At 38.6% G+C, this 20,057-nt stretch overlaps 1 protein-coding gene across 5 annotated transcripts in view; it reads right to left on the bottom strand.

Moving 5' to 3' along the window:
• Nucleotides 1-20,057, bottom strand: part of LOC145497664 (voltage-gated inwardly rectifying potassium channel KCNH7-like) — a 31,175-nt gene that overhangs the window by 4,986 nt on the left and 6,132 nt on the right. For 2 of the 5 annotated variants that reach the window (XM_081477489.1, XM_081477490.1), the window contains exons 1-2: nt 7,237-8,168; nt 2,193-2,403 (exon numbers count right to left, since the gene is read on the bottom strand). In XM_081477489.1, the coding sequence (XP_081333615.1) occupies nt 2,193-2,403; nt 7,237-7,353 (328 nt within the window). In that variant the 5' untranslated portion in view covers nt 7,354-8,168. Of the gene's footprint in view, nt 1-2,192; nt 2,404-4,338; nt 6,212-7,236; nt 8,169-20,057 lie in introns of those variants that run through there. The other 3 variants (XM_081477492.1, XM_081477491.1, XM_081477493.1) reach the window with 2 other exon arrangements.

The following is a 20,057-nucleotide window of genomic DNA, read 5'->3' as shown; positions in this document are numbered from 1 at the left end:
CTTACAAATGTCTCCAAATTTTAGCGTGCGGTATTGCATATCATTATTACTTGTCATTTGTATTTTTTTGAGTCTCCCCGCGGGCGCAGCCTGCTAAAATGTACAAAACTCGTAATAAAGCGATACTCTCTTTAACTGGCTATTTCACATTCCCCTGGCTGGATATGTTCTTGATTGAATTCCAGCATGGTTGGAGCTAAAATCAAACCGACTTCTGGCGGGACGTCTTCACTTGAAATTTTCATCGTAGTTTTGAAAAAACAGCGCCAGTTTGTCTGATGTTAATACCCGGGCACTTAAGGCAAGCTGCTCCCTCAGAGCAGGTGCACATACATAATGTTAGGCTTTAAATGCAGTGAAGGCGAAATATTTGAATGCTTAGTAAGACATAAACTCGTGCGAGCTGTAGTGACCTACTCAATTCCTACGAATGCCTTTTGATAAATTTTTGGTTTTAAAGAAGATACACAGGTACAAATTGGAAAAGGCTGTCAGTGACAAAAGGAAAAAAATGCTTATCAGCGACCAAATTCTCAAATCCAAAACTAATCAAAGAGCCACTAAAGGTTTTATCCTCATCAGGCATAAGAAGTACTAAATTTAAATCTGTTGACAACTTTGGAAACCAGTGTATTTTGAATTTCGGAGTTATAGCGGTGCGTGACATAAAGCTAAGATCGCGTTTGTCGAAAAATATACACTTATCTCGTGATTTTTAACCATTTTAGGAGTTAAAGTATTAGGAAAAGTGCTTGTGTAAATGTTTTTTGGTTCGGTTCAGATAATCAGTCGACTAGATAGCCAAAGTAAGTTACAGATGTTTACACTATTTCCCGGCCGCCATATTGGAGGACTGAGGAGGTCCACCAACATGGCGGAGGCTCTATGATTTTGCGCGGAACATTTCGACGAAAATCTCAACTCTGGGACAACGCACACACCTTAAACTTGGAGAACTGTCTTCTTTATTTATCGTCTATGATATCACAATTTCTTGACTTTATCCACTGAATGGTTTTCGCTTTTAGTTTTTTATTGCCTGACAACGACCACACTCTGTTCAAAGAGTGTTTTACAAAGGGTAGCTCAAACAATGTGAATAATAGAACAAGGCTGGTACCGAGTTTTTTTAAATACAGTACATGAAAGGAATTATGGAAGACTCACTGAAGCCTCCAAAGCGGGTTAGTTTTAACAACAATGTCAACACATTGATTAAAGTGGAAAGGTAGATGCATTACTGGGAACAAACATTCTGCCACCTGAACCTTTTGCAATGACAACCCAGTTACAATTCAAACACTGTCTACCTGAATTTAAATGATGGGGAATAGCTCTTTGTCCTAATATAGTCATAACCGAAGAGGTCAACTTTGTGTGGAACAAAACCGCCAATCAACAAGGCGACTCTTGCAGTGCGTCAAACAGCGAGACATGAAAATAAGTGATCTGATCAGTGGCACAGCCCTTATCAAACCTGTAGTTTAGCTGGTGTTTGGGTATATCAAGGGATTAAGGGTGTTATTTTAAAGGTGCTTAGTGAAAATGACTTGTTTAAATATTTGTGATGATAACACTTGTGAAATGCTTGTGGAATGACATGGTGTGAAGTGCATTCGACAAAACGACCTTTAAAACCTTTTCTTAATTGGGAACTGCCTTTTACTCAGTTGAAAAACCGCGTATTTTGTAATTATACATGTTTATGAACGCAAACAAAATTGCTTATCAAACAATAATCGTAGGAAATCTGCCTCACTTAAGAATATGTTCTGACGACTATATTTTTCGATGTCGATCTGTTAATTCACTTTGCTGTTACATCAGTGAAAAGGTTGTGTCACCTGAAAACTATTTAAAATGTGATGACAACTGACTAAGAAAACAATGTACACAAGATTCCACTGCTCTCTGACAAACAACAACTTCACAAACTTAAGACTTTTTTTGGAAATTTTCAACAGATGTTCATGAGAAATTCAATAGTCCCGGATGATGGAATGACCTAAAATGGTCAATTTCATGACGAAAAATACGAAATTTGAAATGACCTAGCAAACGCTAAAGGCTCAAAATTTATCTAGCTACTTATGAAACTGATAAAGCCATGTAAAGGGTTGTTATGAAAAGACGCGCTGAAAAATTCAAGAACGAGAAAAAGCATTCTTAGCGGAACATGTATCAATACTTACCTGCGTGTTTTCCTTCGTCATCACGTGCCAGCACAAACGCAGATACGAATGGCACTTCAATGGCTGTATAAAGGACCAGTATCAGAATCACCCAATCCCAAGTGATTTTAAAAAGACCATAGTGCAGGATAATTCTATTCCTCATTTGATCGGGAATTTGATTTTTGTACCGCTTGTACTTCGAGCGCCATCTCTTAAACGCCGCCATAATCTGAAAGAACACAAATTCGAGAGCTGTATATTAGGAGTAAACAAAGTTTATGTGTGTGTATATAAAGAAACAAACTAAATATTGTTAGGCTCAAGCTGACTTCACGGCATATTTGAGAAGCTGTTAAAATCAGAAAATGTTTCAGAAAGATAACCTGCGAGATTACTGAAAAACCATGGTGAAAATTCGGCGTATGACTGCTCGCATTCACCCAATTCAAGCGCCCAGGTTTATCCACATGGAATTAAATATTAGCCTGAATTCTTCTTGATGGTATAATAATATTGAAAAACATTCGGCGCATGACGCAACCCCTTTCAACGAAAATATATTAAGAAGCTTGCTAACTGAATTGAAGCTGCTTATCGCTTACCATCTCGAAACCACTTCTTTCATGTGATTTTAAAAACATGTATGCGACAAAGTGTTCCCTTCTGTATAGAACCCGTCATCCACCGTGCGATAGATACGTGTCCGGCTACACGACCTAAGCTGAAATTGCGAGTGCGGTTGTCGCCGTTTTCGATAACATGTCAAGATTGAACCGATTATGTTAGAGCAGTTGGGGACGTGACGTATGATTAACGTTAGGAAAACGAAGCGAATGTTTTCAAACAGTGATTAGTTTTGCATCCTAAATACGGACCCTTATGCAGCTCCTCTGTAACAACACGTCACCATCTGTTGTGGGTGCCTGAATTATTAATAACTCTCATTCTAATTCGATTGTAAAATTTCGCTTTGCATTGAAAAAACAACAGAAAAATCACGCACTGTGCGAAAGAGTGAGTCATGATGAAATTCCGAGCATTTTTGCTAAATGAAATGTTCCATGATCTCGCTAGGTAAAGCCCCTTCCATAGCAAACAAAAATAAGACAACGTTTGTCTGTCAGTGACAACAAAGCCAGACAATTTGAACTTTCCTTGAAATGACAATTGTTAAATTTAAACAATAGGATGGTTCAGAGTGGTTATTTTGACTGACATAACGTCAAAACACGCTGCTATTTGAGGTTTATATATTCGGACAGTTTTAAAGAAAGTCCTATTTTTAATCAGAAGTCAGCCAAATAGTGTTCGACAGTAAAACCATGAGGTTTGCTATGTTTTCAAACAGTCACACAACAAATATCATTTGGTGAACTATTGCATTAATGAAGTGTTGGGTTAAGAATTTTTTTGTTGAAAAAAAAATCCAATTTTGTTTCTGGATCTGTGTCGTTTTATTGCATTCACAATTATCCGACGCCTGGAATATAAAAAATATATATGTGCCCTAGAATGTCGGAATCATTTGACAACATTTAAATGTGCAAAAAGAATAGTACAAGCAGCAGGTGTTATTCAAAACAAGCCAGAAAAATATTCGCGCATTCATGTTTACGTACCATTTCATATTGGCGCGCTTCACACTGGGATTGCGCGAAACATATGGCTAGGTGAATATCACTTCTATTTTCTAGTGGTACAATGTACAGATATCAATCATAAGCGATATAACACCGCATTTCATGCCTAAAGTGAATGCCACAAGGTTTTCATGGCTTCCATTTAAGATTTGAAGTAACTTGAACAGAAACTGAATTAGGCATAACTGAAACTGTGCGAGAGAGTTAAGGAGTGTATGTGTCGAATGTTAACTTAATGGCGGGATTCGTGTATCGTGTAATTAACGGCGCCCGATACGTGAATGGGCCTGATGTGTAAAATTTTAGCCGTGAAGTTTTGGCTCTGTACTGTTATTCGCTATTTTGACAGACGTGTTCATAAAAAATACCCTTAATCTGTAGTTGTTTTGGGGAAAAACTGGCACATCAAAGAGAATCAAACTGTTGGGACGGTAATCGACTGAGAAATCTCTCGGTCGAAACCGCTCGAGTTGACAAGAATCCATGAAGTGTTATAAGATCTCACTGAAAATGAGGACACTTACCAAACTTGAAGGGAAGTCGAAGCTTAAAACAGAGGTCGACATGACATGCAGTGACTGACTTAAGTGCTTGTCTTTAATTGGTGCTGTACGTATTGTCGATGTTGTGATATTCCACCTTAATATTGTGTGCAGTTAAGATAAGACGCAATTAAAGACTCACAGTTTGGTAATTTGCTGAGCAAACTTATCTAAGATGCCGCATTTAAAGCAGCTGCATCTCCATATATGGAGCGCCGTATAAGCGCTAAACCAAAGTTTGCGGGTGTAACTTTAAGATTTTTTGATACTGTGTCGAACACTAATTACACATTTGCCGACAGTTACAGCGGTGCCGGTGATTTAAGGCTAATTAGTAAAAAATAAATGGCAAATAAATCTAGAAATGTTTTCCAACTTGTCTGTTGGCACAGGAAGATAAGTGAAAAACAAAACTAAAGACTTACACATCCGGACATGTAATCAGAAATACACATCAAGTTTCTAGAATCTTTTTCAAAGAATGATATCCAATAGTTTGTTCGTGCAGGTTCTATGCTTCCTCACACCGACTACCTTTTTTTTTCCCACCCCAAAACAATTTCACCGAGCCATATGTACAGGAGTGAGGTCCCGAAAATCATTTGTAAAGCTACAACCATATATTTATCTTTTTTTTTATCTCTCGCTCTGATTGGCAGACATTGGTTCTTTCCTTTTTGTCGCTTGTAATGTGCTTTTCATCGAAGTGTTAATTCCAAGATAATTTATTGGAGGCCTCCTCTTAAAATATTAATTTATTATTATTATTATCATCATCATCATCATCATTATTATTATTATTATAAGTCAAATCTTCGCATTATTTATTCACCTTGAGAATGGTGTCACGATGACGCCGAAACGTCGGCTTTTAACGTTAATATTCGCCTGCTTATATTATTATTATTATTATTATTATTATTATTACTATTATTATTATTACTGTTGTTGTTGTTGTTGTTATATTATGCCTGGTGGCGACAGTCTTGAGTAGAAACTTTAACAGAAAATTTCAAAACGTACAGTGCTGGTTGCCATGACGACGTTTTGAAGACGAACCTCGAGTAGCTAACCGTTAAATTTTCATACGTGAGTCGACAGTATCGAAAATAAGAACCTGTGTTGGATTTTTAGCAACAAAGAAATATCATTTAGGTATGTTTTTACAATACGTGGAACGAAAGTTAAAGAAGCAAATGCAATTTCTCTTAAAATATACAAATCGCGAAATTTTGAACAAGCGCCAATACTGTAATGATGCAACACAAAAACTTCGATAATTTTTCCACCAACGATGTGACAAGATAGCATATAAAATGCCATATTTTACTTTCCGTTTCCTTGTTTTGATTAAACAACTTAACTTAACATCACTATTTTTAGCTTGTACTAATTTAGCTATTTAAATCGCTCGTGTTTTTGATTTACTAACACTAAACTTCTACTGTAAAGTTAGCAAGCGCTTAAAATTTAAAAATTTTTATGATTTGATTTACATTTGCTGAATTTAATTGTCGCTAAAAATCGTAACCTCAGGTGCATATGTTTTACAAAACAAAGATATCGTAAGAGGAATTATAATATCGATTCTTGCCGCTCTTTGCAATTTCAAGACTCAAACAAACTTGTCAGCGAATGCTGTCCAATCATTTAAGGGTGTTGATCGTTGAGATTAAAAATTAGTTCTTATTAAGAGGGTTACGTCAAAGGCGGAAATACAAAATTTGAACTCATCTGACATTTATCAAATGCAACAATGAAAGAGATAACGTTTGAAAAAATAAAAACAAAGGTCTGAATCCTCCAACCAGAACAGTTTGCGGTTTTCTTCCAAAACAAAAGCGAGCGCAGCGGTTTCGAGGCCGCGAGCGCAGCGGTTTCGAGGCCGCAAGCGAAAATAAACTAATTTTCTTCCCTGTTACGAGTGTCTCTTTCCAAGCGGGTAAAGATCTTGTTTGCACCCCCTCGGCAATCAAACTTTTTGATAATAAGCTGTAAACCATTGGCCCCGTTTAGATGAGTTCTGAAAACAAATAGGATGAAATCGCGTGCGAAAACAAAATGCTCTCGGTAAAACAGCTGTTAGCATCAACCTTGTTAAATTCAAGAAAGAGTCGTTGATATTCGAAGTTTTGAGGCCATACTCTGTTTCGAGTTTCCAACTGTATCAATCAAAATATTGTAAATCCTCAAAATTTCATACGCTCGCAGAAAATAAACTGTCCGGTATTGTATGCTCGCAGAAAAAAAAAATCTGGATCGGAATAGTGCACAATAATTACATTAACACAACAAACTCAATTCATGAACGACTTCTGCGTTTTCGCGGAGTTCCGTAAAATAAAAACACTTTTTCTTGAACATGGGCAAATTCTACTCGCAACGCCAAAATAAGCTTTAAGACATCCTTCGCCAAATTTTGCACTCATCTGCACACAACACAAGCATGTAAGACATGGCATCTCAGTTGAATGAAGTAGACAGTATTGTTGCTAAAAAGACTCAAAAAAGACCGATTTTTGAGCTCAGAATAGAAATGGTAACGACGAAACTGCGTGATACATAAACTGTGATGACATGCAATAGGTTTTCATCCAACCAAAGCGATATTCCTAAAGAAACTTCCGTGCTGATAACAGCGGACGTTTAACCCAGAATAGCGAAATAACTAACACCGTTGAACAACATTAACGTGCGTCTAATCTGGTCTATTACCGCCCACAGCAAGCAGCAACGATTCACGCCTTTACGCCGTATAGAAAAAGCATATAGAAATATATCTGTAAATAGTTTTATGGTCTCCTTTTATCAGGTTTTCAATAAAGTAAGCACTTGTTGACATTTCGCTAACCATAACAAGTCTCTTTGGTAGTAAGTTACCTTCAGTAAGTGATTCGCTCTAACCGGCAGCAGTTCAAACCTTGGATAGCGAAGCTGCGTCAACAATTCGCAGGGAATTTGTTGTTGATTAATTTGCAAAGTGACGATCGTGCGCATAAACTGAAGTAATAACAATTGCTTTGCCGTGCTATTGGTTCCAGATCGGCTGTCTGCAAGTCTTTACATTTGTGAAACAGGTGTCCATAGTTCATGCGGATATTAGTACGGAGACAAAATTTGCATATACATGGTACTTATTCAGATAAAAGTAACTTCTGACAACGTTTGATATTTAACAAGTTCATTATTTACAGTTCTCCATCTCTGTGTAATTATTAAACTTGATCATAATGTCATCATACCAACCAAATATATTCGTTTCCAAATATACTTGTTCGATTTCCGTAAGATCGCCTAACTACAATGTAGTCATTTTTCGTAAAATCCGGCTTACGGATAAATACACTGTACATCTGCAATATTGACACAAAAGAAGACCCTATTCATATTTACGTCAAATTAACTCAATTCATCTTCGCTTTCGCTTTCATAAAATGAATTGTCAAGGCAACAAGGATGAGAAGTGTATCCACGTGAATACAGCGCGTGAGAGACATGACAGGTTGTGTAAACAAGGCTTGAGGTAATTTTGAGCAACTGACGTTATCAAGCATGAAACAAAAGATATTGACAATTTCCGTTCTGGATAAAGGTTTAAATCATTAAAATTAAATTGTGGAAATTTACAGGAAATCCCACATGATTCACTCAGAAAAACGAAAAACCTTTCCATCACTCGCCGATATTTCGCCAAAGCCTTTTTCGGCTAGAATGACACCACTTTCCCTCACACGCATAGCAAAAAAGCATAGAAACAGCTTCCCTTGCGATGATTTTGACCATTTCGATCGAAATTGAAATTTTGATCACTTTTCGATCAAGTTAAACGAAATACCTGAAAAGTTATTATTCCGTTGCCTTCAATAAAACTATGTTGTAGAGATTTGCAGAAAATCCCACATGATTCATCAGAAATGGAATTACGTGCTCCTCCTGCTGCTGCTGTTCCTGCTACTACTACTGCTACTGCTACTGCTACTGCTGCTGCTGCTGCTACTGCTACTGCTACTGCTACTGCTACTGCTACTGCTACTGTTACTGCTACTGCTACTGCTACTGCTGCTGCTACTGCTACTGCTACTGCTACTCCTACTGTCGCTGCTACTGCTACTGCTACTACTGCTGCTACTCCTAGTGCTACTGCTACTACTACTACTGCTACTGCTACTGCTACTGCTACTGCTGCTACTACTGCTGCTGCTGCTAGTGCTACTGCTACTGCTACTGTCACTGCTACTCTTACTGCTACTACTGCTGCTACTCCTAGTGCTACTGCTACTACTAGTACTGCTACTGCTATTGCTACTGCTGCTACTGCTACTGCTACTGCTACTGCTACTACTACTGCTACTGCTGCTACTACTGCTGCTGTTGCTACTGCTACTGCTACTGCTACTGCTACTGCTGCTGCTGCTACTGCTACTGCTACTGCTACTGCTGCTACTACTGCTGCTGCTGCTACTGCTACTGCTACTGCTACTGCTACTGCTACTACTGCTGCTGCTGCTACTGCTACTGCTACTGCTACTGCTGGTACTGCTACTGCTACTGCTAATGCTACTGCTGCTGTTGCTACTGCTACTGCTACTGCTACTACTGCTGCTACTCCTAGTGCTGCTGCTACTACTAGTACTGCTACTGCTACTGCTACTGCTACTGCTACTGCTACTGCTACTACTACTGCTACTGTTACTACTGCTGCTGCTGCTACTGCTACTGCTACTGCTACTGTCACTGCTACTCTTACTGCTAATACTGCTGCTACTCCTAGTGCTACTGCTACTACTACTACTGCTACTGCTGCTGCTGCTACTGCTACTGCTACTGCTACTACTGCTGCTGCTACTGCTACTGCTACTGCTACTGCTACTGCTGCTGTTGCTACTGCTACTGCTACTGCTACTGCTACTGTCACTGCTACTGCTACTGCTACTACTGCTGCTACTCCTAGTGCTACTGCTACTACTACTACTGCTACTGCTGCTGCTGCTACTGCTACTGCTACTGCTACTGCTACTACTGCTGCTGCTGCTACTGCTACTGCTACTGCTACTGCTGGTACTGCTACTGCTGGTACTGCTACTGCTACTGCTGCTGCTACTGCTACTGCTACTGCTGCTGTTGCTACTGCTACTGCTACTGCTACTGCTACTGCTACTGCTACTGTCACTGCTACTGCTACTGCTACTACTGCTGCTACTCCTAGTGCTACTGCTACTACTACTACTGCTACTGCTGCTGCTACTGCTACTGCTACTGCTACTGCTACTACTACTGCTACTGCTACTACTGCTGCTGCTGCTACTGCTACTGCTACTGCTGCTGTTGCTACTGCTACCGCTACTGCTACTACTGCTGCTACTCCTAGTGCTACTGCTACTACTAGTACTGCTACTGCTACTGCTACTGCTACTGTCACTGCTACTGCTACTGCTACTACTGCTGCTACTCCTAGTGCTACTGCTACTACTACTGCTACTGCTACTGCTACTGCTGGTACTGCTACTGCTACTGCTGCTGCTACTGCTACTGCTACTGCTACTGCTACTGTCACTGCTACTGCTACTGCTACTACTGCTGCTACTCCTAGTGCTACTGCTACTACTACTACTGCTACTGCTACTGCTACTGCTACTGCTACTGCTACTGCTGGTACTGCTACTGCTACTGCTGCTGTTGCTACTGCTACCGCTACTGCTACTACTGCTACTCCTAGTGCTACTGCTACTACTAGTACTGCTACTGCTACTGCTACTGCTACTGCTACTGTCACTGCTACTGTCACTGCTACTGCTACTGCTACTACTGCTGCTACTCCTAGTGCTACTGCTACTACTACTACTACTGCTACTGCTACTGCTGGTACTGCTACTGTTGGTACTGCTACTGCTACTGCTACTGCTACTGCTACTACTGCTGCTGCTGCTACTGCTACTGCTACTGCTACTGCTGCTGCTGCTGCTACTGCTACTGCTAGTGCTACTGTCACTGCTACTGCTACTGCTACTACTGCTGCTACTCCTAGTGCTACTGCTACTACTACTACTGCTACTGCTACTGCTGCTACTGCTACTGCTACCGCTACTGCTACTGCTACTACTACTACTGCTTCTGCTACTGCTACTGCTACAGCTACAGCTATTACTGCTACTACTGCTACTGCTACTGCTACTACTGCTACTACTGCTGCTGCTACTGCTACTACTGCTGCTGCTGCTACTATTACTATTGCAACTGCTACTACTGCTACTACTGCTACTGCTACTCTGCTGCTACTGCTATTACTACTGCTACTGCTACTGCTATTACTGCTACTGCTACTGCTGCTACTGCTACTGCTACTGCTACTACTGCTACTACTGCTGCTGCTGCTACTACTACTATTGCAACTGCTGCTACTGCTACTGCTACTACAACTACTACTACTACTACTGCTGCTACTGCTACTGCTACATGAAGGTAAATACTTGAACGTATATCGGCAATATTACGCTAACAACATTTTACCGAGTCACAAAGCTGGCTTGCGAGAACAGGTAGCAAGAGACACGAAAAAAAATTCACGTCAATTTGAGTCACTTGATTTCCTCATGAATAATTCAATTAAACATTCTGCCCGATTTCAAGCTTTTAACCATAGCGTTAGTTTACTGCTGAAGGAGCAAGCGCATGTATAAACATGTCCGTGACACTTTTGGTGGTCACGCAAGCATGCGCAAAAACCAAGGTTAAAATTCGCCTGACAAAATAAACAAGACAAATACTCAAAGGCAGTCCATTGTCTTAACGAAAATTAAGAGGTATTTATTTACTTTTGTTTTGTTCCTTTGCTATCGCCAGTGAGTCTATCGCCGCAAACAGTAAAATATAAAGCAATAAAAGGACGTAGAAGACACACATACTGGGAATCTTGGAGCCTAGCATTGCAGGTGTCTCGTAACAGCTGCCAGAGAAAAATTTCAAGTCAGCATAAATATCTTTCCACCATTTTGTTTGTTTTTCTTTAAACGGAAATGTATTTCATTTTTTTATTTTACGTTTGTGCATTATCGCGCTTTTGGAGCAATTGCTATTTTAATCGCATGCGACAACAAAGTCTTTTCATTTATTAACATAAAGAGCGTTTAGAGTCACTCATTTAGAGTCACTTTGTGAAGAAGCATGCGCTTTATAAGCCTGCTATGTGTTGTCAATCAAAATAACTCATGAAAACCTAAATGTCAAATGTCTTATTATTTGTCTTAATACTTGTGAAACGTCGGACTCAAAAGTAGATTGAGATAAGAGGAGCGCATTTGAGCGGTTGTGTGTTGTTCTCTCTCAATCCCAGACACAGAACAGTGATTATCAAAAACACCTGTAAAACAGGACAATATCAAGAATAAAATACTATCAACAATCCTTGAATGTTATCTTGTTATCATAAAGTGAAACGCGAGACAGTAATACCAGACACCATAAAACAGTCCACGACCAAGTACTTATGAACCGCGAGGCGTGTGAATAAGTGATAATGCAGGAAATTATTTCAAGGTATTTAAATTTTGGTATATCGTTGGACCGGCTCGAAAATGGTTTCATTGTTTTCACTTGATTTTCTTTCCAATAAAGTAGACTAACGGCTTTATCAACTAGACGGTTAAAAGTCACAAAAGCATACCTCGTACATGGAAGAAATAAGAAACCATAAAACGGCTGTCATTTTTAAAATACTGTTACTTCTCCTTTCTTGAGTCGAATTAGCATGAATACAGCGCAGTTAAATAACCTGTTCCTGTGAAACACCGGAAGAGTTATAATATCCCCATTCATGTAGAGTTTTTCTGAAGAAACCATGTCGAAGTAACCAGAAAACAGCTGAACTTTTCTACCTCTTAAGAATAGTTAAAACAGACGTAAATAAAGGCAGCAGTCATCAACATTCACATAAGCTACTCGCATAAGGACGCGGCAATTTGTGAATAACATTGACTAAGAACTTTTAACAACGTGCGAGTCTGATTATAAAACGATGTCAGAACGGCGAGCTGTCAAATACGTCAGGGTTTAAACAAGTTCAGATAGATAAAACAAGAAGAGGGGATGACCGGTATGAACTCCTTGGTAAATATAGCTAAAATTAGAACATACCCGTTGCGGAAACTGTAGTATTCCTCTTTCCTCATTGTAAACTAACAGAGATTCTGACGACATGCTGCAGTTTGAGACCACGTGCAAATTTCCACTACTGAGATGTTTCGCAGGGTGAATTGAGTCGGACTAATTCTTTTCGGGGTTATCTACTCAGGAATTTCTCTTCTCACGATACCAAGTTAGCAATTCATGAGCCACACATTACGAAAGAAATATTGATAACAAAGAAACACCTAATTTACATTTTAACTTTTGGTACACACCAGGAGATCAAAAACGACGTCCGAAAAACGCCACCCGCAAAATCTTTCCCTATTGCTCCACGGAATCGACAATTCAGTGATATTTCTGGCAAAACTTGTCGGTCATAGAATTGAAAACGTGACGGGCTTGAGCCGTTATTTTGAACATTAGAATGTACGCATGTTGCTGGTACCTTGGTAATGTTGTGAGATATAAAGAATTTATTCTTAGGTAGAGTCCTTAGCTCGCCGTCTTTCAGTCTCACGCGAGGTTGAACCTTTTTGCCGGTTAATTGCGCTTTGATGCGGGGGAAAAGCTGTTCAAGTATAACGGTGCACGCGCCGTCGACGCGTTTGCTGCGCATTTTCTTTTAAAGAAATACATTTCCGTTTATCTATACACCTCAATTTATTTATGAGACATCCCTTTAAATTCAAAGGGACGAGGTTTTAGCTTATCTGGCCATGGAAGCAAAACAGCCGTCCCATACACGGAAAAACAGTGTGCCGTTAATTGTTCACACGCTGTGTGAGACTTGTTGGTTTACATGTTCCAGTCACATTGACGCTTTGTTAAATTCTGACCCGCAACTTACCAGCGGGTAAAGCACAATTGACAATCAATTAATTTTGGCATAATTTCCGCAGACACGTCAAATTTCGTTTCGAGTTTACAACTGAATACTAGTAATTGATAACGGAAATTTGGGTCAGCAGTTCACCATAGTGTAGGAGAAAAAACAAAGGAACTGAGATAATAAAAAATGGGCTTAATGTCCAAATCAGCAGATCTTTGAAAAATAACGCAAATAATTCTTCAATGTTAAATGTGTTCTTAGTTTTGGGTGAATATGATGAATTAATAATCTTGGTAGCTGTTAGAACCCCTGGGCTAAAGATGCAATGCATACGGGCACTCACCCAAATGAAAATTTCCTATAGATGCCATCCTTACTAGTTCATCAAGTACATTTATATCTATGGAATAGCTGTATATGACTGTATCATTATTAACCAAAGCCAGTTGATAATACGATGTATTTACCATACTCGCCCCGCCAAGGCTCGCGCTGTTGCCCAGAGATATCCACGCATTCAATAATATTTGTTTCTAGTGATGTAAGTAATTAGTCTTGTTTTAGAAACCAAGGATAAGGAAAAATCAAACAACGTCAGATCATATTTTTTAAGGCTAAAATGCCATCTATTTCCACCACAGTTTCATGAGAAACCCAAAACATACCTACATGTAAGTCACTGGAAACTTAACAATATCGTAATAGTTTGATTTTATAAAGCAGTATTTGAGAGACAAGAGGAAATTATTTGTAAGTAAGAATGCTTAACGCAGGCGAAGATGGAAAGGGATTGGAAAAGGAAAAAAAAAACTGAAAACTTGAGTGGTGCGCACTTTAAAATTCAAGTTCGGTACTTTTCAAAAATCTTCCTGCAAAAAATAGTAATATTAATTTTTACCACTTGGTCAAGGCTGGTTCTTTTGATCACCGCGGGTGGCCAGTTTTCAAAGCGATGCTACTTGGTCATAACATAACAGTCAATCTGGCCGTTGGTTTTCGTATGGAGACTACCCTTAATCGAAATGTTCATAAGCGGCTGCTGCTTTAGTTGTATTCTTTCGCTCTCTCCTTCGTAAATTAAAGGTCAATATTATCCCGCCGAAAACAACAAGTGTTCCTTGAAAAATCAAAGCGAGACTTTTATTAACTCAAAGAAAACGTCGTATTGCAAAACACGATGAAATAGTTCTGCTCTCGGACAAAATGTGAAAAACTGAGGCGGTCGTGCATCAATACAATGAAATGGCTTCGTTTCCTGTATGCATAGAAACTATCGTATGCAAATATTATGCAATATTTTAGTGCAATCTGTAATTAGCAGTGTGGTAGTAATAGCAACCAATCAAACTTCAGTTGGTATAAATATGTGTTATGACAGTTATCAAAAGCCTGATACAGAGACATAGAGTTTTCAAGCAGGATTGCAAGCATATAACGTTTCTTCAATTAGTTTCTCATTGTTTAGTTGTGAAATGTTACTCGTTATCACTACATTACCAGGTAATACATTTGCTGCATATGTAGGTCATGTAGGTTATGATGTTGTTCAAGTTAAGTTTTTTTCTCACTGCAAACAAGTAATTACTAAGCAAGTCTGATTCAGTTAAACAAATAAAAAAAACTACAACGTTAGAATCTTGTGTATAATTTCTTTACCGGGTGCTACTTAATCAATTTCAATTACACAAACGTCTCGTTTATATATTTGTAGATCCTCTCAATGTGAATACTAAGTCATTGAACATTAAAAAAATTGGTATCACATCCAGCTTCTTCCAGTTTTTTTTTCCAACAAATATCTTACGTGAGCTGTGGAGGCTTGCAAGGTGGAAACGTTTAAATTTGAATTAATTGTGTTCGTTTTTCCGGCCCATTGTTACAAGCAAAGAACTTCTAATTAAAACCAATACAGATTGCTGTATCTTAATGCAACATAGCCTCACAGCTGGTTTTTTTTTTAAATTCAAAAATTGTTTAAGGTTATTTAAACCTGTGGCAAGCCAGCTGAGAGATGCTTCTCTAAGAGAATTGCCTTCAGCGAATAACTACAATCGAGAGTTAACAGAATTCAGCGGAGATTTCTTAGATAAAAGAAAATAAATTGAAAGCCAATATGCGTTTGTCAATTGTGAAGAAACAACAATAGAATGGTTGTTTTCACTCGCTTTCTTTGCACTCAAATGAAGATCTTTTCATTTGCTACTGCTTCGTAAATCGTAGTGTTTGTTTGTTTCTGAGTGAGCGCATTAAAACTCAAATGTTTACTGTGCTGATTAACAACACCTTTCAACTGATATTTTTTACGAGAAATCCCACAACGTAAAACTAGAGACTCTCTCGACCAGAATCAATTAAAAACAAATCAAACAAACACAGAACCAACCTTAAGAACATTCTCGCTAAACGAGCGGTGGTAAAACCTACCCGCCATTGTCTCCCCGGAGAAAACACGAAGCCATGAGCGAAAGATCTTTACATGCAGCTTCTCACATGTTCACATTAAAGACCAATGTTCCATGAGCTATTGAATATTCGGCACCTCTACTTACAGTTGAAAGCGCTTTAAGTTATGAATTATTGAGTTGGGTTTCTAATGAGGCTACTCTCGCCAATAGCAAATAACAAAAGCTCATTAGCTCACTACTAGAGTGAATAATCATTGACAAAAGAATAATTGAATTTAACCATTAAGAAGGGAAAAATCGCAGCGGTGCAACATTTTTGTTGACACCCGATACGAATAGCACGTCTTTTTCAAGCTGCTATCGACATATTCACAGTTAAGCTTAGCCAAGCTACACTACAGTTCGACGAGGAAATGAGGCAAGATTTTATCTTTTCTCGATATTGTTTAGCAAGCCTCGCACTTCGCGGACTATCTAAAGGTTTTCGCCAAAATGTCACCAAATGAGGTTACGAAAACTTTACAAGATGTAATAGCATTATCTATTAAGTGATCTTACGCAGCTGGGACAAGCCTATCAAGCTCTATCACTAATTGCTTGAGTGAACACGAAGCTCATTATCGTTAAGATACGAAAATCACCTTCAAGGACTGGCTGAAGAGAACCAGAATTTTAAAAGTAGCCACGTTCGATAAGTTGAGAGAAATAGAGCAAGAATCCAAGAACATATTAACAAAATACTCTTGTCTTTGTCATACATGGCATTTACCGCCGTTATATTTTGTGGTGTTTTACCGTATATTTTTACATGAAGTATTATTTATAACTTTTCACTTTTTTTTAACATTTCGTCACTCAGATTTCTTTATTTCTTTATTTCTTTATTTCTTTATTCAGATGAATTGAGGTACAGATTCCACCCACCAGAATAGGTTCGCAGGATTGCAACTAGAACCACTAACCACAGTTATAAATAAAATTAAAACAGAAAAATGATTTACTTGATATTTACTTTACTTGATATTTATTTACTTTTTTATTATTATTTTGATTTTGTTCATTTTGTTTTTCATTATCTTTTATTTATTTTATATGTTAACTATTCAGATTGCAAGAACTGAGTTGTATGACCTTTGCAATTCAATTATTATGGCATTCTATTGTTCCAAACTGAGTATGAAGAACCTCAAGTACTTCTCTCTCAAGCATCAATAATGTAGAATTCAAACGCTACTTACATTTTAACACTCGGCTAAGTTTAAATTGCGATATAAATTTTCTTTACAACAAAAAAGGCCTAAAATGGGACCTAAGTTATGCCTATGGAAACTCAAATAGCCACATCCGAAATTTTCAGTCAATAGCCGACAAAAACCTGCAACGTTTTGGCCAAAAAGACTTGCGACTCATATTTCTGTGGCATGAAATTAATAGCAGTTTTGCGACTCCCCTGATTGGAAACCTAGTAGTTTATCGCATGTATAAACGCCACTATTTTGCCAGTTTGTACTAGGAAGGGTTTCTTAAGATGAACAGATCTGGCGTCCAACGACAACAAAGATTAAAGGCACTTCATGGCTCAATTCTTTCCAACAAACTTCACGCTTTAACGGACACAGAAACATTTGGTAAATGTCTGCTTCTTAAGAATGACAGTTCTGGAAATATCAGCTCCCCAACTTCACGTAAAATAACTAACATGCTTTCAGCAAGCTACTAAAGAGGGTGATAAAAAGCTGGAGTCGGAAGTAAAACGGTTAATATTGACAGATTTCAACAATGACAGTGAGTGTTACTTAAAATGTACACATAACAAGTTGACAATCGTACACACAGGGCTAGAAAATGGTCTGGGAATTATTATTTAGAGTGGTTTTGACAAACACAAATACTTCCCACATTGCACCAGGCACTAAAGAGAGCATAATTATCACAGTCAAATCGGCGAGCAACGAGCACACGGCCAGTATTGTGTATCACTGTCCCAGCACAGGACCTTTCCAAAGAATGAAGAAGACTTTGCAAGCACGATAGTACAAGAGACCATTGGATGCTTTCTAAGTGAAATATCACAGAAGACGCCTGACTAGGGTTGAGTTGAAGTACGTACCTTATTTTCTCTCATTATCATTTTCAGGCTTGGAAGATCTTGGAAGAATCTGAATTGTACAGGTTATTACTTGTGCAGGTCACCGCGAACAAAAGATAAGCTCAGACAAGGTTAGACGGACAGCCTTCGCATTCAAGTTCCCTTCCTTCTGCCAGTTGCGCGTCAAACAGTTAACAAAGAGGAAAGAACTTCTCCTATACAAGTATAGTGGTTTGCACTACAGAAATTCAGCCCAAAAAAAGCCATGATTCCCCTCCTGTGGTGAATAATATTGAAGACATCCCAAAGAAATGCAAATATAAGAGCATTCCACGACACAAAAGAACTAGCCAGCCCTAATACAGATAGTCAATTATTTGCCATCTGTCCGCAATAAAGGATGATGTGGCTTAATTGCGTACAGTTGCCGCAAAATTGGTTTGGTCTATACAGAGAGAAAACAAGATCGGTTTAATTTCACAACGTTTTGTATACAAAAACAAATTTGAATTCCCTCGATGTTAATTACTCAATAAATAAGATGATATTGAGCAATCAATTTCTTAACATGTTGATTCCTTTTTCTTGTCCCACCTACGTCTCTAAATTATCCAATTTTCCTGATCTCCGTGCTTGCATTCTCTTTATTGGCAAGCTCTGTTGTGTTTGAATCTCTTTGATTTATTTAATTAACCATTTCATACCTTTCAGTTCATTAAATTCTACAAACCATTCACGTGACCTCAACATGCTGAGATTGAGCGTGTTTCACATTGCTGTCATTTCAAGGTAAGTTTAGAAACATCAACAAAAAACAATCGATTTAAAAAGAACTGACACACGTAGATAAGTACTGATACTACATGTTCTATTTTAACACGATCACCTCACTCCTGGGCCAATCTCCCGTCTCCAATCCTACATTTGTAATTAGGGAATATGCTGGTGACCACACTCGTGACGATTGCGGATGGAGTTGTTCAAAAAATCATTTTGGGTTTGAGCATCTTACGGTTTACCAAGTTGTACCAGTGACAAAACGGATACACTTGTCTTTATACGAAAACCTTTTATAGGAACGTTGAGGTAGCCGAATCGCGCACAGGTTATGTTATATAATCGAAAATGGTTTTTTGACTGCACGGAACGGTGTTTAATGCAGTTACTGACGTTGAAAAAAAATCAAGAAATAGATTAAAAAGATTACAAAATATGGGAATAACAAATTTAAAATACGTTTACCACACCTCGATTGAAAAAAAGGAATTCGTAACGTTGCTTATATAAAAATGTTTCAACGAAAAGTTTAAAAGATTCTTAAGTGTTTGCAGATTTAATAACGTTCGAATGTTGGAGAAAGCAACCTAAACTTGAGCGGGATCCCTTTGCACGAGCACAAAAGCAGGAATATTAAGGCAGGGTACCGGATACGGAATTACGTCATAAACTAGCGGGAAAGGTGCGCCTTATTTTGGGAGTTGTTTTCTAATCCTGAAGCGTGACAGGAAGCTCGATATTCGAGCTACTTCTTAGTATAGTTATTAGAATGTCAAGGTTGAGATTGGATAAAATTTTGAGAACACGCCAAAAACATAAGCAATGGTGAAAGTTTAATACCACACTTTGCGAGAAGTAGAGACTCGCGTCTTGCGACAAATGCAAGCGCAAGACTTTAGGGACCGTTCATTTTTTATAAGGTAGGGGGGGCTGGTGGGATTTGGGGGGGGGCCATGCGAAAAAAAATGGCTTCCGAGGGGGGGCCATCCCAAAAAAATAAGGGGAAAAGGGGGGGTCACGTGAAATATTTTAGTAGAACTTTAAAATGGCATAATGTTTGAATATCAAAAAAAATTGCTATAGAATAAACATAGAAGGCAGGATACAAATTTATTACAAACTTTCCTTCTGCTTTAAAAAAACGTTTGGCGACAAAAAGCATTTGTAGCTACTGAAAAGAAGTATTTAACACTGTTATTTTCGAATGCAACTTTCACTGGCACTCATCTTCATCTCCGCTGTCGTCGAGTTCTTCGTCGCCGTTTGTGCTGCTATGGGAGTCTCTTTCACCAATGCTGCAAGAAGCAGCAATGCTTTCCGTCAGAGTGTACTCTTCAGGGTATATGAAGATGTAAACATAATCTCTGACTTCCCGCTCAAGGTTGGTGGTGATTCTGCTTCTTGCAGCATTGGTGAAGTAATTCCCTTCCAAGAGCTGTGCGATGTATGGCCCATCTCTTCTAAATATCGACGTGGC

This window comes from Orbicella franksi, chromosome 9 (assembly GCF_964199315.1).
Source record: "Orbicella franksi chromosome 9, jaOrbFran1.1, whole genome shotgun sequence".
NCBI classification, from domain to species: Eukaryota; Metazoa; Cnidaria; class Anthozoa; order Scleractinia; family Merulinidae; genus Orbicella; species Orbicella franksi.
Note: the sequence above shows the minus strand (reverse complement) of the source record. Positions and strands in the feature narration are given on the sequence as shown.